General features: G+C 41.3%; 1 protein-coding gene across 3 annotated transcripts in view; it reads left to right on the forward strand.

The window, feature by feature from the left end:
- Positions 1–21,608, forward strand: part of SNX10 (sorting nexin 10) — a 35,117-nt gene extending 13,509 nt beyond the window's left edge. For all 3 annotated transcript variants that reach the window (XM_083854284.1, XM_083854286.1, XM_083854285.1), the window contains exons 2-7: positions 2,127–2,180; positions 7,381–7,467; positions 10,085–10,185; positions 10,770–10,868; positions 18,766–18,981; positions 19,428–21,608. In XM_083854284.1, the coding sequence (XP_083710410.1) occupies positions 2,157–2,180; positions 7,381–7,467; positions 10,085–10,185; positions 10,770–10,868; positions 18,766–18,981; positions 19,428–19,506 (606 nt within the window). In that variant the 5' untranslated portion in view covers positions 2,127–2,156 and the 3' untranslated portion in view covers positions 19,507–21,608. The remainder of the gene's footprint in view (positions 1–2,126; positions 2,181–7,380; positions 7,468–10,084; positions 10,186–10,769; positions 10,869–18,765; positions 18,982–19,427) is intronic.
- Positions 21,609–24,516: the final 2,908 nt, after the last annotated feature.

The following is a 24,516-nucleotide window of genomic DNA, read 5'->3' on the forward strand; positions in this document are numbered from 1 at the left end:
TACATAACTGGAAAAAAAAATTGAATTGACATTTTGAAAAAAGCCACAAGACATTCAACCAGATCAGGAAGGGGGGGAAATAACACCAAACTATATAGGTTTACAACTATACTCAGTGGGGAGAGATGGCAGAAAGAATCTTCTTCAGACAGCCTGAGCCCAACACAGTGGGTTTTTTTGTCTGTACTCAGCACTTGGGAGGCTGCACCTCCAGTCCTGTGTCAAGTTCTGAGCCCCTCACCTGGATAAGGACATTGTGGTGCTGGAGTCCAGAAAAGGGCAGTGGAGCTGAGGAAGGGTCTGGAGAGTGAGTCCTGTGAGGAGCAGCTGAGGGAGCTGGGGGTGTTCAGCCTGGAGAAAAGGAGGCTCAGGAGATACTTTATTGCTCCCTACAACAGCCTGGAAGGCTATAGCCAGGTAGGGATCAGCCTGTCTCCAGGCAACCAGTGACAGGACAAGAGGACTTGGCCTGAAGCTGCACCAGGGGAGGTTCAGGTTGGACCTCAGGAAGAATTTCTTCGTGGAAAGGGTTGTTAAACACTGGAATGGACTGCCCAGGGTGGTGGTGGAGTCACCAATGGAGGTGTTCAGGGAACAACTATACATGGGCCTTAGTGCCATGGTCTAGTGCACAACGTGGTGGTCAGTCAGTGTTTGGACTTGATGATCTTGGAGGTAACCTAAATGATTATGCAATTCCATGAAAGGTCTGTGATGTGTGCTTGTGCTCTCCTGTGAGGTAAAAGTTGTTTATCTCCCTAAAAGGAAAGTTCCTAATATACTTTTGCATTAACAGCAGTTAGCACCAGTGAGCCAATTTTTTCCCCCCACCTTGCCGAGATGCTTGACACTGCTGAGCCTGTGCAGCAAGTTTTTGAGTGCTCTTCTGTAACTTCAGCTCAGAACATACATGTTAGTTAAGCATACATAACTGGAGTTGAAGAAAAAAAGGAAATTTGAGGTTTTGATATTCCTATTTTATCAGTACCATTCTAGCTATAGCAGTGAAATGATGGCCTTATCTTTACAGGGATGGGAACTATACAATTGCACCCTTTAGGATGAAGTCTTATGAATGGCCATTTTTATTTGGAAACAGAGTATCCTATTTTGATATGACTGACCCAATAGAAATTTGACAACAAAGTGTTTGTTCCAGGATAATTTCCTGGTCAAAGAAATGTATGTGTGCTTATCTTTGTACCCTGTTTTATTAAAATGGGTGGAGTTTGTAATTTGAAAGTGTTCCTAAGAGGCATTGGGCAGGGGTGGTGTGTTCAGCACTCCTTGGCTGGGCTTGACCTAAATATGTAGTTGTATAATAACAAGAGCAGCTTCAAGCTCCCTATCTCTAAACAGGAGGTGATGTGCATATAAGCTGGCAAGTAAATAAAGCTGTCCTGTTCTTCCTATGTAGGTACCTGTCCTGAGCCAACTGTGCAGTTCATCAGACTGCAGATGTAGTTAAAAATTTGGGATTTTCAGTGAAAGAGTAGATTTAAAATGTAAGTTAATGACAGGATGTGTCTATTTGGTCTAATTATACCCTTACCTACATGGAGGTTTGAAAACACAGATGCTGTGAAATTTAGCCCGAGTTTTAGCTCTCCTACAGTTTGTGTCTCGAGTTCTCTGAGTTTCAGGAAAATGGTTGAGACAGGCACTTGATTCTCTTGATTCAGATGTTTTAGAGTCTCTGGACCTCAGCTGCAGTCACAGAGACCTGTGCTTGGGCACCTGGGAGTGAGGCACAGGCAGCACTGCCTGGGCTGTGTTTGTGCACTGGGACTGCTGGCTGAGCAGAGCTGTTGGGAGGTGGGTACAAAGATAAACACTGAGATGACTCTTGGAGCAGAGAAGAAAAGCACTGGCTTCCAGAGATGAATGAGCATCACTGTACTGTCCAGTATGACAAATATATAGAGAAGGGGACTAGCCCAGTGCTTCTAAAAAGGGATTACTTTTTAAATTAATAAATTCTGAGATACAGGTAATGCAAACGTTATCTGCTATATATGGCACTAAGCCTGGCTTTTTCCACTGCCTACTTATAAAGAGAAAAAATGATAATGATCTTTAAATAACTACTAGATACCAATCTGATGTCTGTTCTGTTTTTCTTTCAGGTTGATTTTTTTTACTACAAACCAGTGAAGATGACACCAAAACATGAAAAACAGGTAAGTTATATCTAAGCTTTAATAAAAAAGGATTCAAGTTTGGCAGTTGTGAATTTCATTAAGGTTTGCATGGATCAGGGAAAATTGGTTGTGTTCTTCATACTTTTAGTTGCCAGGATACAGTATATTCTGGAATGATGCAGTGCTGGTTCCTTCTGTTAAGGTCTGATAGAAGAATCAGATGTTCATTCAGAGTGAGTGACTGTGCACAAGGGGTCAGACACTGAGACAGGAGAGAAGGATTTGGATTTTCATCAATTTTAGATACTTTATAGGACTACTGGTTGGGTCAGGCTCTGAACTCTGATTACCAGCTGTATGGACCACAAGAATCCCGCTTGCATGTTCTGTTCTGCTCAGTCCAATGAACATTAAAAGTTTCAACAAATTACTTTGTCTCAGCTCTTAGTCTCTTATTAGCCTTACTACACAGCATGTGTGGAGTGAAGATGCCAACATTCACAGCATGAAAAGTCCCATGACCTTTGTGGCTGATCCTTTTACTAACAGGCAACCTGATGGGATATGCTATTTTTCTTGGAAGCTTTGTGGAAAATTACTCCTCAGGGGTTATTGACTAATTAGATGTGTAATAGGAGCACAAGCTCATCACCTGATACAGTCCTGAGCACAGACATTTGAATTAAAATGCAGCTGAAATGATGAATACAAATATTCAACCAATGTGAGATGGTTTTTATTCCTCCTTCTTGTGGTAGATTTTCCCCTCATATTAAAAATAGATATTTCCGTGTCAGATTTCCTGTTTTCCTAGTAGGAAAACATTAGAGACTTCTGAGAAAGGCACATTTTTTGTGCTCAAATTCTATATAGTAAAGCCTCTGCCTTATCCTTTTCTCTGAGGAATCCATTGCATTATGCAGAAATATATCTAACAAAAGAAGAGAGAACGGGAAGAAAAAGGGAAAAATAAAAAGAGAAAGATTTCTTGTGTTTGCTTCAGCTGCCTTTATGGGTTGTTTTTCCTTTTGAGGCAGATTCAAATGGAACATTTTGTTTTTCCATCCTTGTGCCTATGTGACCTCAGCGCTGTCCTTTTAGTCTGCTGTCAACACTCATGTTCTTTGCATAGATCTGTAACCATGAGGGAGTACGTGTAATCCAGGTTTGGGTGTCACTTTGGTCATTCTGTCATTTATGTGTGACCCTATCTACCTGGACTGCTCCTGGCCTTGAGGACAGGCTAGCAAAATACGACCAGTGCCATGCTTAAACTGGCTGGTTTAGCCAGGAGTTAAAAGGCATATCTAGTCAGAGAAACTGCTCTGCAATTCCTGCTTGTTAAGTAGTTGTGACTACTTTTGGAGCAGATTTGAAGATTCTGAATATTCATGGGGATGTTTAGGCCATTGTGGCTGCTAGGATCCATATCAAAGCTATAGCTTTAGGAGATTGGACAGAAAATGGTTTGCCTTTGAATTTAGCAGTTTCCAGAGAGAAGGAATAAATGCAGATGCCACATCTTTCAGTAGCTTTCTCTTGAGTATATACTGTTCCCAGTGCAAGAAGCCTCCTTGGCCAAGCCTGGACACTTTTAACTGTCAGCAGCAAATTTTGATTTTGGGAGAATTGTTGCTCTGAAGCATTACAGGACACATATGCTTGAATGCATTGATATAAATGCATGTGTTGTGCCTCTCAATTAATGAAACCCCAACACAACCAAGAAAAAAAAAGGGGCAAACCAAACCCACCAAAAAACCAAAACTGAAAATATATGTAATGTGACATAATAGCTAGATCTGCAGTTCTGGAAAAACCAAGCAGCACTGGACAGGGGAGGAAGACATCTTTTACAGGATTGCAGCTGGCAAAAGTAAGAAGTTCCTGAAATCTTGACTGTCTCTGTACTGAGTCTCCCACGTTGTACAGCTGGACTGCAATAGAGTTTTGTGACAAATGATTAAATTAGTCTTCAAGTGGTCTGTGGGAGGGAGATGTCAGCATCACCTCCCCCAGGTGGACAGTGCACTGCATGAGAATAGATATGTCTATTGAGAGTATTCTCATTCTTATAGCAAAATGGGGAGGAAGTGGAATACATACAGGAGAAAGGCAGTCATTACCCAGTATTGCTGTAATCTCCTGATTGTTTGTGACCAGGGAATCCAGGATGGACTGAGCATATGACAGCAACCTTGCAGAGGAGTATCCTGCCACCTAACTCTGCTTGGACTGTAACATAGCCTGTATGTGAATATTGGCTTTTACTCTAGGAATGCAGAAACATAGGCACCTTTTCTGGCAGTGGATCATCACTTATACTGGGTGGTTAGGTCTGCTTTGATTAAAGCAGTGCTGTTATCCCAGTGGGATCTTGTATTCTGGGGAAGACTTAAAGGTCAAAAGAGAAGGAACAGTCTACATGTGCAATGCCACTGTTTCAGAGTAGCAAAATCCAAAATGGGAATAACACTTCCTGGATTCAAGAGGTGAATAGGAGAAGTAACTCTAAATATTGAGAAAGGCTGTACATTTTTATTTTTCATTTCTAGTTCCTTACTGTTTATCTTGCTTCACTCTAAACTCAGTATTGTCATTTCTTCAGTAAATAAGGGGGGAAAAAAAGGAACACCCAGTCTGCTGTTGAAATCCTGGTGTTTCAAATCAAAGCTGACAGTGACTGTGTGGGGGCTGCATTTTGCTGAGGTGCTCTGCTGTTCTGCAGATCATTTTTGCTCTTGGCTCAGTCCTTTACTGCTTAGACAATGTCTGCCACAGCATATACAGCAGGTCTTATTTCTTTGGTAGGTAGAGTCTGAAGGGTTTAAACTTCCTCCATGTTGAAACTCGGTGACTAGTTAATTGCAAATTAAAAGTGTACAGAAGTTTTCCAAAATCTTGTTGTCTGGAATGATTTGCAAGTTAAGCCATGGCTAACCAGCAGCATATCCAATAGCAACTTTTAATCACAATCCTTTGGTGTTACAAAGGTTTGAAAGAAGTATTTTACTTTGAAGACTATTTTGATTCTGTACAAAGGAGAGGGTTATGGAAGGCTATTTGGTAATGGGGTAATGTGGGGAACCTGGGCAGAAGGAAAGTCAACAAGAATCTGATACAGCAGTAGATGAGAGGGAGGAGACAGGTCAGGTTAGAAGCAGGTTGCCTGAGGTTGTGACCCCTGTCCTGCAGCAGTTGGAGTGCTGTGTCCTGTTCAAAGCTTCTTGGCATAATTTCTCTTCCTCTAGTTGCAAGACTGGTGCATTTTTGCTCAGCAAAGGAAAGAAAATATGTTGAGAAATGATTGCAGCTTTAGAGAAGATAGGGACTCAGGGAAATAGGAATTCAGAGAAGAAAAAAACTTGCAACATAAAAAGATGGTACAGCTAGCAGTTTTGCAGGGCCTGAAAGTCTGCTCTACCTACCTATGTGTGGTAAATACTATAGACAGTGGGGCAGGTGCAGAAAAACAACCAAAAAAATGGTGTCCTCTCCTGTCTTCAGCACATTGCTGAATATCTTCTCTGGAGCAGAAATAACTTCCGCATATGTCCCACTAGTGTTTTTGTAAAAGTAAAGGCATGACCCTCAGCTGGTAGAGATGATTAAAGCTCTGTTCATTTGTTCCTCTTGTGTCATGCTGGCATGGGGTTAAGAAGCCGCAGGGGAGAATTGACCCCCTCTGGTGCTCTTCAGGAGGAAAGAAGCAGGAGAGGTGGCAGGAGCCTTTCAAATGTGCTTTCTTTGGCAGGGTGTTCATGATGCTCACCAGAAGGGTAACCACCAATTTTATAGAAAACACCCCTGGGACCAGGAGCTGGGCTAAGTGACATAAAACCAAAAGCTGTGTCCAGCTGTCAGGCCACAGGCTCCCCATCTCTGAAGCAGTAACACCTGGAAATCAGGGAGGAAAACTATTTAATCCAGATCTTGGATCTTGAATGTCTCCCTGCTAGAGTGCAGTGGCTGTTCAGGAAAAAGTGTGTCTTTGCCTTTCAAGGTTGTTATTGTTCTCCTGTCAGTCCACTGAAGGTCTGCAGTGCTGGTACACGCAAATGTGAGTTAGGGGAGAAGACTTGGCTGAAGAGTAAAGCTTTTGTTTCTGATGTCTTTGGTTTGGGCATAGGAAGACACATTTTGAGAGCTTTCTAGTTCAAGATTTCTTGATTTATGCAAATATGTACTAAAAAAAGCATTTTTTTTACCAGAGGCACTGTCATTCCTCCCACAATTGATTCCTGTACCTGGAGATCTTGCGCAGTGCCTTCCTCTCAGGGGGAATATATCTTCAGCTTAAAGTGATATGCTTTTCTTTAAGTCTTTGCTAAGTGGTTGGCTTAGCTTTTGGGGCAAATAGCTTATTTAAGCCACAGGAGCAGGGCAGCCTGTACGTGTGCTTCAGAAGTAGCAGGTATTTAAGCACACTTTTGACCTTTGTATTTTAAAGGAATATTTTCCATCCTAGCATGAATATACAGATATATCAAGATTTTGGGGTTTGGCTTGGTTTTGTTTTTTCTGCAACAAAAGTTTGATCATTAGCTGAGATTATTGAGACGCATTTAATTCTTCAGTCTCTTCCAAGTCCCATTAGTGATGCCCAGCTGCATTATAGTAACATCCATAGGCCTTCTCTCTCTTTTGAGATCTCTCTAAATTATTATATAAATGTAGAAATTACAACGAAGTAAGCTAGATATGACAACTTCCACAACAAATACTCAATATGATTGTCCCCTCAAAAGGGAGAATTTTGCTCTGTAGTGTAGCTGTGTTGCTTCCTTGGGCAGGTTGATGGTCAGATTGGAACAGAAACTCCACAGTGACACATCTTCAGCTGTACTCTTTGTCAGTGTTGATTACAAATGTGGGAAAAGCCTAAAATACCTGCCTTATTCTCCTTTACATGTGTGACTTTGAATGTTGGGTTTTTAGTTTGTCACTTCCAAGATCTCATCTCCCATGTGTGAAGCATGTATGACTTTTCACAGGATTACTTAATCTGAAATACTCCTTTTCAGCTAGCAGTTTTGCAGGGACTTTCCCAGGCATGTGGTGCAGTTCTGATGATTCATTGCTTTATGTTTCTCCATTTATAGGGTTGCAAAATTCAATAAAACAGCAGTTCAGCTTTTAATCTGACTCAGTAGTTTGTGGAAAGCAGAACAATCAAGAGTCTTTAAGGCTGTTTTTGTCTTCTGAAATTAATTGCTTGATTTTTATTATGCACCTACAGGAATTTGTAACTGTCTTGGTGCGAGACCCCAGGATACAGAAAGAAGACTCCTGGCATTCTTACATAGACTATGAGATATTTATTCACGTAAGTATAGAAAATATGAGAACAGATTCTTCGGGCTCTTATTGCTGTTTCTGTCCAAGCCAGGGTTGTCTTTGGCATATAAATGGAATTTCTGCTTCTGGGATGCTGGAGGCTATGATTCTCTTTTTAACAGCCAGGATGCAGTGGAACAGGTAGGGTGGGTTTGCCAATGGCCATGTCGTAGGTCTGGCAGAGCTGGGGTTGAGCCTAATGCGTTCACATGTGCATTCCACAATGTCTTGCAACAGACAATTCTTAGCTTTACTTTTCAACTAGGAGACTGTTACAGTCAGTGATATCTTACCATTGTAAAAGAATGTTGATGTTCAGGTGTTCATAGGAAAACAACTTGCTTTTCAAATAATTATCTGGTTATTTGTACTTTAAATTCCCCTCAGGTCTTTTTGCCAAGTTATTTGGTTGCTGCAATGTGGTTGTTTTCAGTATACCTTGACATTCATTATGCTAATTTAGTGGTGCTTGCGTGTGTGAAGTAGTTGCATTTGGGTTTGTGATTGTAGTCCACCATATGGTAATGGAAGTGCACTTGGCATTATGGTGCTTGCACTTGGCATTATGGTGCTTTTGTGCTTAAATCTGTCCTATACATAATTTTGTTTTCTTGATTGTTCCTTGGTGGAAGGCGTTATCCTAATTTGCCAAATCTAGATCCAAGGATTTAATTGCAGTGTAAAATAGAGGTATTTGAGAGCACTAAGTTACATAGTTAATGCTTGGCACAAGACCAAAAGCATTTCCTTCCTGTGTGGAAGGGCTAAACGGTTAGTGTATGAGCAATCAAATGATGACTGATTAAATGTCTGTGTGACAAGTACTTCTCTGTGTGGCAATCAGAGTTGTGAAAGTTTTAAATTTGCAATGTGCTTCAAGTACTGGTGGCAAAGCAATTATGTTTTTCATTTCTGGTAAATAGAAACTCTGTAGATTTGGCAGAATGGGTGCTGTATTACTGTTTCACGGACACCAGTGCCTCTGAATAAAAGTGTATTAAGGCTTTCTCAGTGACTGCTGAGTTGGTGAGATCTTGTTTAGACCCAGTGTGTCTTCATTCAACTCCAGCCAAGCAACTATGCACCACACAGCTGCTTGCTCACATCCCCTCTGCCCCACCAGCAGGATGGAGGGAAGAGAATTAGGGGGATGAAAGAGAAAACTCGTGGATTGAGATAAGAGCAGTTTAATAATCGAGATGTAGTAATAACATTAATAATAATATTAAGTAATAGTAATATTACTAGTAAGAATAACAATATTAATAAAGAAAATTTTAAAAGAAAAACAGACAAAACTGTAGAAAGACAAGTGATGCAAGTGAAAACATATGCTCAGCACCAAGTAACCAGTGCCCAGCCAGTCCCTCAGTGACAGTCCGCAGCCAACATCCACCCTAGTTTATTGCTGAGCATGATGCCATATGGTATGGAATATCCCTTTGGTCAGCTGGGGTCAGCTGTCCCAGCTGTGTTTCTTCCCAGTTTCCCATGCACCCCAGCCTGCTGACTGGTGGGGTGGGGTGAGGAGCAGAAAAGGCCTTGGCTCTGTGCAGGCACTGCTCAGCAGTAACTAAAACATCCCTGTGTTACCAGCACTGTTTTCAGCACAGATCCAAAACATAGCCCCAGCTCCTGTGAAGAAAATTAACTCTCCCCCAGCCAAACCCATCATACAGTGATGTATGATCCATCACTGAGCATCTATGAAGCTTTCATGAACTTGGCTTCCTGCCACCACAATGCCAAGGCTTTTGGAGACCAAGTCCCTAAGTCAGTCCTACCGTCCAGTCAGTGGACTCGAAGTATTGTGTCTGCCTGGCTTTTAGGCCAGCTAAGTTCCCCTTCTACCCAGCTCTTAGAGCATTTATCTTCTTAAACTGTGCAGTATCCTGGGTGTGCTCCTCTGCTCCAGAAGGCTGTCATCTTTGTGCTCTCTACAGTCTGCACCTTGTGGCTGGCTGGAGTTATGGCTCCTGGCAGGCAGGGAGGGTGGGCTGGACTGCAGGCAGTTTTCTAATGGAGTCCTGTCAGGTATGTGAGATTTCATCTAAATGTATGCTCCATGGGAAAAATTGGCAAAAATAATTAATTTCCACAAATCGTTTCTCTTTTGATGAATTGGCATTTTCCTAGTGAACTAATAGTGTTCTGTGGGAATATTTCCAAATGCTGTTACTTGCAGAGAGCAGTCACATTGGTTTCTTTGGTTTGATTTAAGTGAGACTGCACACTGGAAAAATTCTGTGTAGCCATTTGCAGGATTGTAACTAGAACAGCTTAAGATCTTTTCCCCCTGCAAAGATCAACATATCTACTGAAACCTTTTCCTGAGGTCTATTTTCCTGTTACTGTAAGCTGTACTGTAATCCAAATCTCTTGCTTTTAAAAAGAAAGAAATGAAGAGTATTTCCCTGAGAAGCAGGAGAAACTGTCACCAGTCCTGCCTGAGGTAAAGCACAGTACTTAACATAAACTGAATTAATATCAAGCTTTCCATTGGTGTCTTGGGCATTAGTATAACATCTTGGATGTGTTGTTAATATCATGACTGCCCTTTAGCTTAAGCTGATTTGCAAAATAAATGTTTTTTTATTTCCCAACAGACAAACAGTATATGCTTTACAAGGAAAACATCCTGTGTTAGACGACGCTATCGAGAATTTGTTTGGCTCCGGCAGAGGCTTCAGAGCAATGCAGTGCTTATGTGAGCAACTTTATAGATGGCTATTTAATAACCTGTCAGTCATGGAGGGAAGGATTGTTTCATCTTACCTCACAGAACTGCAGAAATCAGATCTGGAAAGTATTCTGTGTTTCTTACTAGCACACGTTTATTTTGTAAAATGCATTTTATGTGCTTTAAACCCAGAATATGATTTGTACTTACAGTCTTTTTTTGGTGACCCTCCCCTCTAATTTGTAAGGAGACTTGATCTGTATTTTCTTTTGCTATGCACAGGTAGGAGAAATAACAGTCTAATGTAGGTGCTTGTACCTCCTCTTTGTTCTTCTTCAGTCTGCTTATGTCATGCAAGCACCATAAGAGACCCAACCAGACATGGATGCAGGCTTAACTACTGGACCAGAAAAATCAGATTAATTTATTTTCCCCTTCGAGATGTGTAAAAAGCCCTTCAGTTTCTCAACCTTATGTTCCCAAATTGATTTCAAGAGCTTCTGGAACATAACCTATGATTCTCACATGCTTGGGGTTAGCATTTGCTTACTGCATTTTTCTCTGCTGTTTCACATTTGGTTTTAACTGTGTATTTTTTCCTGTTTATAAAGACAGTTACCTGACCTGCCATCTAAAACACCCTTTTTCAATATGAACAACCCTAATCATGTGGACCATCGCCGTCAGGGTCTGCAAGAGTTCCTGGAAAAGTGAGTACAGCCTATCCAGAGGTGGTGGAATTTCTATGAGGTCATCAGTTTCTGCTTTAAAGTAACTCATCTCTAGTACTTGAGAGCCACCGTGTGGTCATCTGTACATCTACACGTTTAGTTATATTTTTTTACTTGCACTGTCATAATTTGTACACGTGACTTCAGCTCTATTGGTTATAAGGAGACCAGCTGGGGCTTTTCCATTGTGTTTCATTGCACTGATTATAGATAATAGGCTTAGATTTAAGTCACTTTGCAATTGCATATTAAGTTGGGGAGGTCTTTCACTGTGATGTCTATTTGTAGCTTTCAGTAAGAAGCTGGATATTTTTGTACAAAGAAGAAAGCCTTCCCCCCATTATGTTCATAGAAAATCAGTATCTTTGTGGGCTAAACCCCTGTGAGCCTGGGAAAATTCTCTAGTGAGATCTCCTAACACAGAGCTTTCCTATAATGCAAATTACTCTGTTTACGAGTCCCACTAACATAAGCAAGCTCTAGCAGCTGTGACCATTTTCAGTGTAGCTGCAATCTGTATAAAATCATTCATCAGGTCTAGCTAGACCCTGACCTGCATTTTAGGGGACTAGCGTATGTGTTTCAGTACTGCGTCCCTCAGTCCCACTGCTGTGACCACTTCACCTTCTGCAGTGGCTGAGCCCCTGTTGGTGTAATTTTCTGCTTTTTCTCTGCCATTCTTGTCGTGCCCTGGCACTGCTGGTGTGAGAGCAGGCTGCTCACAGCTGCTGTGTGTATCTCTGCTGCCTGCCTTTAGCTGCTGCTCAGGGTGAGGGTGTGGTGAAATGCTGCAAGTAGAGACTATTCATCTTCTTTCCAGTCAGTGTATTATAAGCCTCCATAACACACAACAAATCATTGGTCCCAAGGTATATTTGTTAGGCTTAGCAGCTGAAGGCAGGGACAGCTAACTGCTGCAGGAATAATATTCTGCATGCAGTTATATAGGATCTGTGGCCAAAAGGTCAGCCAATAAATACTGGCTGAAGGCATGTGAGACAGGGAAGAGAAAGCGGAAAAGGATTAGAGGGTATTTTTACACCTCAGGAGAGAAAAGCAGTGAAATGGAAGGGCTGTGCTCCTAGAAGCGTGTCAGTGATAATAGGAAGAGTGTGGTAGCTCAGGTTCCTGGGTTTGAGCAGTTCTGTCTTACCCGTGCTGCCCCATGGAGTAGTGTATTTCAAAATACACTGTAATTTTAAAATGGCAAAGAGGCCGGTCTGGTAAAAAGGTATATCAGCATCAGAAGTGTTTACAACTGCTGTCTGCACTTCAAAAGGCAAAACAGAAAGGTAAATTATCTTAAAAGACATCCACATCCTCCAATTTTGTGGATGACTGTAGCTTAAATGAGGACTGACAGCAGAAAATGACAGCATGTGGAGCATTTCATCATGCTGCTGTTAGTCCAGGAGTGTAAAAAGAGGCAACTCAATTGTAACGTAATGATTTAAATGTTTGAACTTGAGTGTAAGAAAAGTGTCAACTTTCTCTCAGCCCTGGGGAGCAGTTGGAAGGGATTTTCAGAGGTTGTGTTGAGGTGCAGTGGCCTGGCACATTCTTGTGCCGTTGCCCTCTACTGGCTGGCCCCACTGTGCTGCTGCTTCTGCTGCTCTCAGAAGGCATCTTCCTATTGGCTCAGCCACGCTGCCATGATGCTTTTCCCCCTCCCTCCTCCCCATTTTATGACTCTGAACCAAAGGTTATGATTCTTCTTCTGAAACTGAATTTGTGGAACTCCCTAACAAGAGTTAGTATAAAATATATATATACACCAATGTATAATATATAGATGTAATATACATATGTATGTAAAATATATACATATATTCTGTACATATGTATGTTCTGTATGTACAATATACATATGTTACATATATATTGTATGTAATACATACACTTGACTTTACTGAAGCTCTGGGTCTGGATGCTGCACGTTCTGTGGGGTGGCAATGCGGGTGAAGCAGGACCTTTCTGATACATTCGAAGGGGGTTCCCTAACCCAAAAATGCTAAGCTGGGAGCTCCATTCACCCCAGCAATGACAGCAGTCACTGTGCACAAGCTCACAATCCTACTGGTGTTTCTTTGTGGCAGTGGGAAGAAAGGGGACTCCAGCCTATGTGAACCTGTCTCAGGAGAGGTTTGTGGGTAACATTTTTAAATGCCTGCCTGTGACAGTAGGAATCCCAGCTGTTATCAGGATCCAAAACATCTCTGAAAAGGGGGATTAGATCTTGCAAAATCTTGGTTTGTGGTCTGTGCCATATGACCAGATTGCTGTAGTGCCTGCCTGTGCAGGGGCCATGTGACTGAGTAGCAAGGATTGAGTAGCTGGAGGCTCTCTAGTGCTCAGCTTCTGGCCCTGGGAACACTTCCATATTGCCTGTACATACAATATGGATGCAGAGTTCTGTTGTCCTTCCTCACTTCCCACTCCAGGGTGAGTTAGTACAGGGCACAGTGTGTGCTTAGAGCCTTTGTGGAGCCTCTCCGTGCTGTACACAGTAGTGTAAGAATTAGGCCAACAGCTGGGAAGTTAAGCACTAGACTTTGGTGAAATCTGGGAACAGGTGTCCCATTTTGATTTGGTTTTACTGCACAAATGCAGGGTAAGATCTACTTATCTTACAGGTTATTATCTCTGAGTGATGAAGAGCTGTAAAGCTCACTTCTTGTCTGGGCATAATTTAATATTTCAAGAGGCCATTTGCATTAACGGAAGTCAGCTAGCCCCTTTTCAATTATGAATTACTTTGTAAGAATAAGGAAAATTATGTGTTTTTCCTGCTAAGTATCCTCATCCTTTGAGGATGCCTCTAAATTCACAGGAAAAGTTTATTCTTAAACTAGAGGCCAAAATTAAAACAATATCTTAAAATTTTAGCTTCTGTAAGATCCTCTTTGCTTTCATCCCTGTGTAGCTGTGCAGGTCTAACTTTGGGATTTAGATTACCCTCACAGAAGATCAATTGGGTTTGCTCATGAGAAAACTAATTAACAAAGCCATTTTGAATGAAGTCAAGTTCAATTGATGACTTTTTTTTTATTGAATATAGTCGGATCCCAAAAATTATGTGATTTAGGGAGAAGGATTGCTCTTCAATTACTTTTCAGACATCCAGTTTATGATGGGGTGGAAGACACTGAGAGTTTTGAAAAATGAAATGCTTGGATCCACAGGGAACAGAGGACATCCAGTGTCGCTGCTGCAGAGGGCTATGCATTGAGCTTGCTTGGTGCTGGAGTGAGCCCTTTTCTGAAGGTGTCAGGTGTTTTGCCCTTTTCCTCCCACCTCCTTGCCTTTTCCACTGCAGTCCCACAAGCTGCAGCTGGTGCAGGGTCAGAGGTCTCTTCTGGAGGTGTCTCCACTGGGTGCTGTCTCAGGGATGTGGAAAGCAGGAGACTGGCTCCAAAAGGGATGGATGCCAGCTTGCCCTGCCAGGGGCTCAGGCAGGAGCACTGGCAGTTGTGGGGCAGGTGGAACCACCTTGGGCAAGTTGCCTCTCTACAGTGGAGCCTTGCTGCTATTTCCTATCTGGTGAGGGAATAATGTGTAGCAGGCACATGTGGCCTAATCCTCTCCTAACCGCACGCATTATCACATACCCAGCAGTTGCTTCACAGTTGCTTGATATCAGTAACATTTCCTCCCTTATAAAAAGTGAAGGAGGAAACACAGCTTTTTAAAAGAGGAAACTGGGGCTTTGTTTGGTGTGGGCTGGGGCTGAGGGGCTGGATGCTCAATAGAGGGCACCAGAGCACAGGCTGTCATCCCGTCTCTCAGCTCCCTGGGTTTTTCCCTTGTTCTCCGTGATCTGATGTAAATGGGCAGAGTAAATTTGTCGAAAACAAAATCGGAGTGTTAACCTTCCACACACATTCAAGTGTGCATCTGTCATTGTATTAGGTTACAGTAGATACAGGAAATCTTTAGTTAGGATTAAGTTGTACTGTTCAGCCATATGTTGTTTTTCTCTAGCAGAACAGTGTATAATATACCTAATAAAATCATGTTGAAGAAAACCAGATTTTGGACCTTGTCCAAAACATGGTTTTTCTTTTGTAAATATTTTTGCCATAACACAGGAAAAGAGAAATATTCCTCATATAGTATCCAGTATTTCCTCAAAAATGACATTATTTCTTCTGCTTGTGATGTTTTTCAGTCTTGCTTTTTTAAAGATCTAGAGATCACAAGCATTTACTGAAAGCTTACAAACAAAGATTCACAAGGCTGTGAATAAAAAATTATTTTATTATCTCTAATTCTAATGTAGAGTCTTATCCTGCAGCCCCCTTAATCACATAAGTAGTCATTATGCATGTGAGCAATCTGGCCAAGAGGAGTGAAATCCCTGACAAGTAATGACTACTGATGGGATCAAGACTTGCAGGGTTTAGCCTTTCGTTCTCCTCGCAGGCGTGCACAGGAGGTCTGTTGTTCTCCTAAATGTGCTCCGTCAGTTTATAGGAATTATTATGGTGAGCCATGACTCCTTCAGTAGCGCAGCAGCAGCGAGTGCTGATTTCCATCACTGTGAGCACAGCCCTGCCTGGCAGTGGCTGCAGGGAAAGTGTTGAAGAAGCACTGGGAGCGCTGCCGCTTGTGTCGAGACTGCGCACGCGTCCAGCCTCCACCAACACATCTGACTATTAATGTTGTCACACTCCTCCCTTCCTCTTGCCTTTTTAATTTGTTAGGTGGTGGTTTGTAATTTTAATTTTTTAAGTCCTTGTAGCCAAGTCTGCTTTTTTAAATGTGCAGCCCTTCACACAGTGAGCCTCCAGGACAGCAAAAGCCCCAGAGAGCAACTACTATACCAGCACTTAAGACTACTAGTACCATCTGGTGACAAATGTAGGGGTATTCCCTTGAAGAAGGAGTATTTTGAACAGGAAAGCATAATACTTACAGGTAGTGCAGAATTTATTGTTCATTTTGATTGCTTGAAGCATGCAACTAAAAAGCAGTCTAACCTGTTGGTTCAGAGGGGGCAGGAAAAGCAGCAGTTATTTTTTAATTAAGAGGAAACAAATTATTCAAGTGTACAACCAGGTAAAAGATGTTTGTGTATTTGCTTTCAGGATGGTTTTAAATGACTTGCAAAATGAATTGAGTGTTTGGTCTCAATACGAACACATAGTGAACATACACATATACATATATGAGCGTGGGTATGATTAGCTTCATGAACATCTTTCCATTGCTGTGCCTTGGTTTCTCTTCCCTCCTTTCACCTCCAGATGGCACTATGAAGCAGAAAAGAAAATTACTGTGAAATAATGAGTCCAATGTAAAGTAAAATTGGAAATTGAATTATAGCTGCAGAAAAAGGACAGTAGCCTTGAGGTCCTGATCAGTCTGTACTCTTATCACTTTTGTTTGCTGTTCCATGTGTTAGGTTACTGCCGAGTTAATAACAGTGCTTTAGCAGTTCAAGGCTTAGCAGAATTGTACTGGACATGAAATAAAGCTAAAATGAATTTGTGTCCAATATCATTGACATTAGTGCTCATTACTTCTCTGGTGTAATGCCTCAAACCATCTAAAATCAATTTTAAAGATTACCCGTTATTCTATAAAGAAAATAAAATACATTTCAAACAGCAACAGAGCTGTAAGTGTAGTGTAATCTCATGAACAGTTAGTTACTCTTGTTTTCACTGGTTGGCAGGAAACTTTTGATGGTACAGCAAGAGGAAAATCTGTGAAACTAAATGCCATTCACAGAATTTAATGACTTGGCTTTTTGCTGTGTTACTTGGCATTAGACACGCAAATGTTAGAATTGCAGAAATGTGCATCCCCTCACTCTGCCTGGGAAAAACAGTAACTGTAGTTATTCTACAGGAAACTCCAGCACATTATTTTTCTTTGTTTTGGTTTGTTTGTTTGTTTGTTTTTAAGAAGAAGGAGCATATTTACTCTTCTGATTGCATGAACTATAAAAGTGGATTTATTGTCTGGAATGATACCTCTACTTTTTGTTGCAATGTTTGTCTTTGTTTGGAATGTGGGTTTATCAAGAGTCAAGGCTGAAATCCTCTCCTAGTGGCTGCTGAATGATGGGTTTTCAAACTGTAATCATGAAGCTGTTGCTGTCAAGGTGCGTGGACCTGTAAATTCTGTTTTGAATCTTTTTACACAGCCTTTGCTGGATTTTAGACTACAAAGAAGATTTTCTGTCTAGTAATACATTGCACACATTGATTTTACAGATGTCTGTTTGCTATTAAAATTGCAAGAATTCAGAGTGGATTAAAAAGGCTTTCTCTGTGTATGAAAGTGTGCTTATTTTGAACTTCAGCAAAATCTGGTCTTTCTGAGACTGAATTTCACCCACACCTGGTAGATCATTAGGGTCGTTGGAGACATTTCCTCATTGGAAGGTGTCAGAGTTGGAGTTGTTTGGTTGAGATTGTGTGTTCACATAGGCAAATGAAATGTGCATGCACACAAAGTATCTTGTGGTTTCATGTAGATATCTCTTACTACTTGTTTTAATTTGACAGATTTTTATGGGCTTGAATGAAGCCAGAAATCCTTTCGTGTGTTTATTAGATGTTATTGTAATGTTGGCTGCTTTAGAGAACAGTTTTCAGAATGTATTTGTGTTTAAAACATTACAGTCCAAACACACCATTAATCTTATTCAAGAGAAGGAACTAATCAGTTACACTTTTCATTTTAGTCAGAGTACCTTTAAAATGCAATATTTCTTTCTGCTCTTACTAGTTCTTACATTAATGTCATCTCTTGTTTCCTGTGGCACAGCAATGACTTTTTTTGGTAAAAACTGTAGCCTAAACGGGTATAAATAGGTAAATATTGACTCTTGAGTAGCTTTGAGTTTTCTAAAGATATTCTAATAATTTTCTGTGCAGCATTCTTTGGCGTGGTGATAGCCTCCTCTGATGTCTTTATTACATGACTAAAGCAACACACACAAACTGAAGAAGTTTCTTGTGAATCATTCTAGGATTTATATAGTAAAGAATTTCTTCTTTAAAGAATTGTTGAAGAAAAGTGGTGTATCTTTTCTTTAAAAATAGTGAGCATGATCCTCAATCCTCAGACCTTGAAAAAGTCTCTACAACTTTGTGTTACTGTTACGTATTTTGTTTACTGTCGTGTTTTAAGTAAATATTCTGTGCTAAATTTATTTGGAGACTTAATTAAAAATACATATGAACCAAATTTTAAAACCAATTTTTGAAAATAATAGCTGGAATTAGATAAAATTTAAGAGTCCCTGAAAACAATCTGCAAGTAAATTAAAACCAGCGTTCAATATTAGCATTTTCATTCTAGCTTAAATATACACATATTTGTAACAGTGTAAATAATTTTGGCTAGTGTTGGCTCAGTTGTTGACAGGTATTCCAAAGTCCTGATGCTGCATGTGTATGAAGCCTGTTCTGCCTATGCACTGTCTCTCTACACACTTCTTTACTCCACCAAACAAATTGGTGACTTGTAATTTTTATAAAAGTTTGGCGATTGAAAAAAAAAGAGACCAAATTTTTGTAAAAGTGTTTGCCTCCAACTGCCTAAAAATCATTAATTGATCCATGTGGTAATAGCAGATGGTTAAATGGAGGAAATGTCCTTGAAGTTATTCTAATAGCAGATGTGCCTAACTATTAGCTTCATGTTTTTACTCACCTAAAATTCCAAATAATGTAATAAGAAAGTAACACGCACCTAATCATTTTAATATGTTCATTGCCTTCTGTTACTGATTTAGGATTCATCTGAAAACTTTAAAAGCAGGACATCATTTAGAATTTGTTCTGGGAAAACACTTTAGAATATATATGTGTCCGTGTGCAGGCTATATGTAAACATTTGCCTTTTTTTTTTGCTTTTCCAGGATCCTACAAGATGTGTTACTACTCTCAGATAGTAGGCTTCACCTCTTCTTACAGACCCAGCTAAGCCCAGAAGACATGGAGGCCTGTGTGTCTGGACAGACCAAATACTCTGTTGCGGATGCGATTCACAGTTTCGCCTCTCTGAACAGACGTTTTCCTATAGAAGATGAAGAGAGAAAAAAAGGAAAAAACGATGCAGACTCTGATTCAGAGAGGTGATTTGTGTATATCCTTACTTTCTGAGATTATATATCCATACATACACACGCACATGCTTCACTTTTTTGTTGATGTAATACTAAGATAATGAAAAAATTAATTGACTGAGATTTTATTGAGCTGTGACAGCTCATCATAGAAGTCTTCACACACACCTCCACACTGAATTAATGAATGCAGTAGAAATTCAATTATCTGCATTCTGATTATGTGAATTTCATTTAGTCAGACTTGAATTATTCGCGTTTAAATTATCTTGCTAAAAAAATATCCAACTGCACTCCAAATGGCTAATTAAAAGTCCAAATTTCCTGTCTCTCTTTGTGACTGGAGATAATTAAAGTTCTCCTCTGTTACTCAGGCTTTGAGTGTGTTGTGAAAACCAATTTCCTCCTTTTATTTTTTTTTTTTTCCTTCTCCCCCCCTCTCCCTTTTTCTGCAGTTCATCCTCCGGGCTCGGACCTAGTGATGACAGCATTTCATGTGGATGTAAAGCAAGCCCAGCTTCTGAAGAACCATGAAAAATCATTCCTGCATTGCTACCTTAAGGACAGTACACAGCAGTTTCTGCTTTGTTTACTGGTTATGGGTACCACACAAACAGGGCTGTCTGGTAACGTGTACCTAAAAGACCCGTCGTTAATGCAACCATATGTCCTTACAAAATACTCAAACCAGACCTTGATACAATCTTTTTTGTGATTTTTTTTTTTAAATGTATCTTGGTGCAGGTCTACATACTACCTATTTATGTTTTTGTGACTGTTAAAATCTCAGTATTGGGTAAGTCGTGCTCTTCTGACATATGTGGCAGTTCAAATAATTCCTTCAGTGAGTGCATGTCTCATATTTGAAAAATAAAGATAACTTAATTCCTCATCTTAAAAGTTGGTATATCATATCAAACATATTCAAAGCATCTTTTAGTCGTTTGCATCAGAGAAGTTTCATCTTTAGAAGTCATTTGACACTGGTGATGAAATTACACACCCCACCAAGGTACTCACTTTTTAAAGTAGCTCAGCAACATCAGCAAAACAACATTCGTACAAACTATATGCTGCTGACAATTTGAGATATAAATACATCTTCCTCTGGTCCTTCTGTAATGTTTATGGAAAGATTGGTTTTATCATGCATAAGTACTGAAGGCAAAAATTCTTGAGCATGGTTGCTTAGAAGTTTAGAAATATAAATAAAAATTACATCATTTCTAGGCTTGCTGGAGATTCTCAGCTCCCAGGGAATTATTTCCATTGAAAATCCTGGATGAGGTCCATCAAAACCAATGGCTGAGTTTTGCATTGACGTCGCTAGGGCCAGGATTTCACCCAGCATGTTTAACTTCAGGCATCTATATTTGAAGGTGCTGGTAGAGGTATTTTAGTCCAGCAGCTGAACTGGGGAGCATCTCCCTCTGTGAGATGATGATAATCACATAGCTCTAACTCCCTGCATGGATGTGGCCCTCTCCAGTCTCCATGAGTAACAGGAGCTGCTGGTTTCATTGTGGCTGCAGTTACCACGTTGGAATATTGACTTTTTCACAAACAAAAGGCAGGCTTGAACACAACTTCTTAACCACCAACACTTATTTTGATTAAATGTCAGTTTTGCTCTTTATTGTTCACAGCAGCTGCGTAGTGTCTTGTCCCAGATTCTGTCAAAGGAATATGTTTCACTGTGGTGTTGTATTTATATTTGACATTTAACTGCTATTAAAAAGAGCTAGGGGGTCTGATCACCCCAGCAAAGCTCCCATTAACTTCAGTGCGGTAGTTACCGGCCTAGAAACGGATATAAATATGTGCCTTTTTTTCCCCCCCCTTTTTAAAGAAATCTGAGGTTACTTTCAAAGGAGCATTTTAAACCTGTGAATTACAGAAACAATAGATTATTAAATAGACAGCTAGTAAGGGGTAGCATAAACATGTGTGGGCTTGCTTTTAAAAGTATCCAGCTGGGAATCTGTGTAATTTTAGAAACAGGTTTTAATAGTCTGAGAATAACATCTTTTAGGTAACTACTTTAAGCCACCGTATTTTGTTGATGGTAGCACTCTGTAAGATAAATATCTGTATTTCTTTTTTGCTGGGTCTTACTGAATTGCACAAATGTATCTATTCACCTTTGCAGTTTGTCTGTGAGTTAGCAGCAATGCTATTTTTAATGTAAAAGTGATAATGTTTAATTCAAGCAACAAGTTATCACTAAAAAAGTAGCTTAAAAATAGCTGTTACTGCCAGTCAGAGATTTTGATTGTGATTTTTTTTTCTATATTTTTTAAGATGGCACATTACAAAAAATTGTCTAGCAAATTTATTTAAAAGGTGGGAAGGATTTAAAGACAGAAATTGGGATAATTTTGAGAAGGATATTACCATTTTTATTTAAGACAATGTAGGGTTTTCTTTTGTTTTAAAAGATTGAGCTAAACTCTTGAAGCACTTTACAGTTCTGGCTTACAGACACATCCCCAGTACCTGACAAAAATTACAGAAACACAAGGTTTGGAGAGCCTTTGTGGCTGATTTTATTTTTTTTAATTCTAGGAGCTTATCAGTATGCCAGCAAGTGTTTTCCAAATGAAGGTATCTCTGAAATAAATACTTGTTTTCTAATAGCTCTATTGTTATTCTCTTACTTTCTTCATCATTCTGTAAAAAAAATCTATGACTACTATAACTTTCTTCTCAGCTTTGACAGAAATTTGTTAAAATATTCATCTTTTGAATGTTGTTTGTATAGCTAGTGTTATTGGAATTTTTCTTAGTAATGGGGGAGGGGAAGTACTCCATGCTCTATATGTCTCCATGTATCAGCTGTATATAATCACACATAAAGGCTTTAAGGCATTTTGTTTCATTGGAACTTAAATGTAACTTTTACAAATGTCAATGTTAAACAAAAAATAATTTTAATGTCTTTTATTACTTTAATGATTTGGTAATTTTTCAGCACTGTGACATACAGTTTGATCAGTTGATCACTGGTATTTTGATTCTCATTTTTTAGTTCTAAATAATGTTGACATTTCCTGCTAGCTTTTTTTAAAAAGCAGGATAATACCTAATTTATAAATTAGAAGTAGTAATCAGATTACATTATATCTAATTGCAATAATTCTGCATTCAAAAGCTTTTCTTCATCTTTTGCTTATAGCTTTACATCCTCATTTTTATGATGATTTCTTAAAAGCTTTTAAGTAATTAAATAAAACAAGTTATTACTTTCTAGCTCATGTTTAAACCTGACAGTGAGGTTTCCTTTATTTCAATATCAATATCCTAATCACTTTATGACTTACCATGTGTAATTTACTGTTCCATTATTTTTGTAATGTGTGTATATGTATAGAAATATATGTATACATATATATGTGTGTAGATACATATATATACACAGACACTGTGTATGCACACATACTCTGTTGTGTTTGGGTTTTCACTTCTTTAGATTTTCTACAAAAAGAAGAGCAAAGAAACTCCACAAAGATGGCGTATTTGGAGTGAAAATTGTTGTTCACATCGCAGTGTATTTCTATAAGCACTGAGATAAATTTATACTCTGAATTCCGCACTGTAGAACAGTGCAAACTCTAGTGTCCACATCTTTTTTTGACAGGTGACATACTGAATTTGTTTTCCAGATGAGTATTTAAATTTTACATAATTACTATGAATTATTAAAACAAAAAAAAAGTACTTGTGACTTGCTCTGTTACACACGGTATGGATAAGAAGAAGAATAAACCTTGTGTGGTCCTCTGTCGTTTCCCTTTAATTGCAGAGGTAGGCTCAGGGCAAAGGACCGGGGGCTTTAGTTTTCTCCTCTAGCTTTTACAAGGCGGCAAAAATTTTTCACGAAAGGCCTGAACGCTTTAGGAAATTATTAGACAATTATTCTCTGCTTCGCTGTTAAAAATGCGCCATAACGGGTTAAGTCGCTTCTTCGCCTTCTGGAACAAAACCTCCTTAGAAATTAATTCCCTGCCCTTGTAGAACAGAAATCGAAGCGTGGCCCTCGGGCTGGCTTTCGGCGTGCCGGTGGACGCTCCGCGGCCGCGCTGTGGGCGCTGTGCCCCCGCCGGAGCCTCCGCCCGCCCGCCACCAGCGCCCAGCGCCCGGGAGGGCTTAAAAAGGGGGAGAGGGGAAAAAGAACAAAACAACCAACGGGGGAAGAAAGGGAAAAGGACGGCGGCATCTCAGCTTGCGCTCCCCGCGGCGCCCCGGCCCGGCCCGGCCCTTCCTCTCGCCCTGCCCTGCCTTGCCTTGCCCGGGGCCTCGGAGCGGAGCGGGGCCAGAGCCTTACCTGGGGCCGCCGCGCTCTCCGCCCCGCTCCGCCCCGCGCCCGCTGCTCAGCCCGCGGGGCCGCCCAGCCTCATCCGGTAACTCGGGGCAACCGCAGCCCGTGGCAACGGCGGAGGGGGAGCGGGGCGGGGGCGGCGGCCCGCGCTGCCGCAGCGCTCCCTCCCTCATCCCCTCCCTCCCTCCCTTCTCCCCTCCTCCCCTCCCTCCTCCCCTCCCTGCCCGCCGCCCCCGCGGGAGGAGGGGCCGCGCCCGCCCCGCTCCGCGCCGGCCGCCAGGGGGCGCTGTGCGCCAGCGGGAGGCCCGCCGGGCGGGGCGGGGCGGGGGCGGAGCGGGCGCGGCCCCGTGCCGGGAGCGCGCTCCGCGGGCGTGAGTCTCCGGGGGGCAGCCCTCCGGGGGGGCGGCCGAGCGTTTTTGGGGTCATTTCAGGGGTTTTCTGCTCCCCACCGGGTCCCCCATCCCTGAGCCCCTCCCGCAGCCGCGCGGCTCCTCAGCCGGGCGGAACGGGGAGGCGCCCGCCGCGCTGGGGACGGGCACACCGGCCTGGCGGGGGCTGCACCTGCCGGCCCACGGGAAAGCCCCCGCCACGCACCGGCCCCCACGCCTCCGCCGTGTTCTGGAAGTACTGTTTATTAATGATTTTATTTATATTTTTATACAAAGGCAGTTAGGGCCCGGCGCAGCGGCCAGGCGTGGCATTTTCCGGGCTCGGAGGCAGGCAGGCCGCTCTGAAATGGAGGCCTTTCTGCGGAACAGCCAGAGCCAAAGGCCTTGTGTCACCCAGTTATGTAAGACACAATCTCGCCTGAAAATGCACAATGAATCGGGAAGGATTTATGTAATTAATTGACCAGTCTTAACCTGTTATCGTGATGTAAGGAATTTGGAACTCATTAATTTGGGCCCTGACAGATTTCATATTAGAGCTGGCAAATATGGATTGAGCCTCTTATTCTTGTAGCAGCTGGAATTTCCATGACAGTGAGGATTAGTGAAGAAGACCTATTGCTCAAGTCAAACTGCCTCTTTTGTAATCAGCAGCCCTGCTCTGCATTAAAGGGGTAATGGGAAAGAGAAAAAAAATACAGAGAGAAAAAGGAGAAATGTATTCATGTATGGAGCAGAGCAAGGGAGGGAGAAGAGGGATGTATCCTGGACAGCACAGGCACCAGAGTGGAGTTTTCCCAGCTCCATGGCAATGAAAATGCCACAAAGGCAGACCTG

The sequence above is a fragment of the Zosterops lateralis genome, assembly GCF_965231275.1.
Source record: "Zosterops lateralis genome assembly, chromosome: 1".
Classification (NCBI taxonomy): Eukaryota; Metazoa; Chordata; class Aves; order Passeriformes; family Zosteropidae; genus Zosterops; species Zosterops lateralis.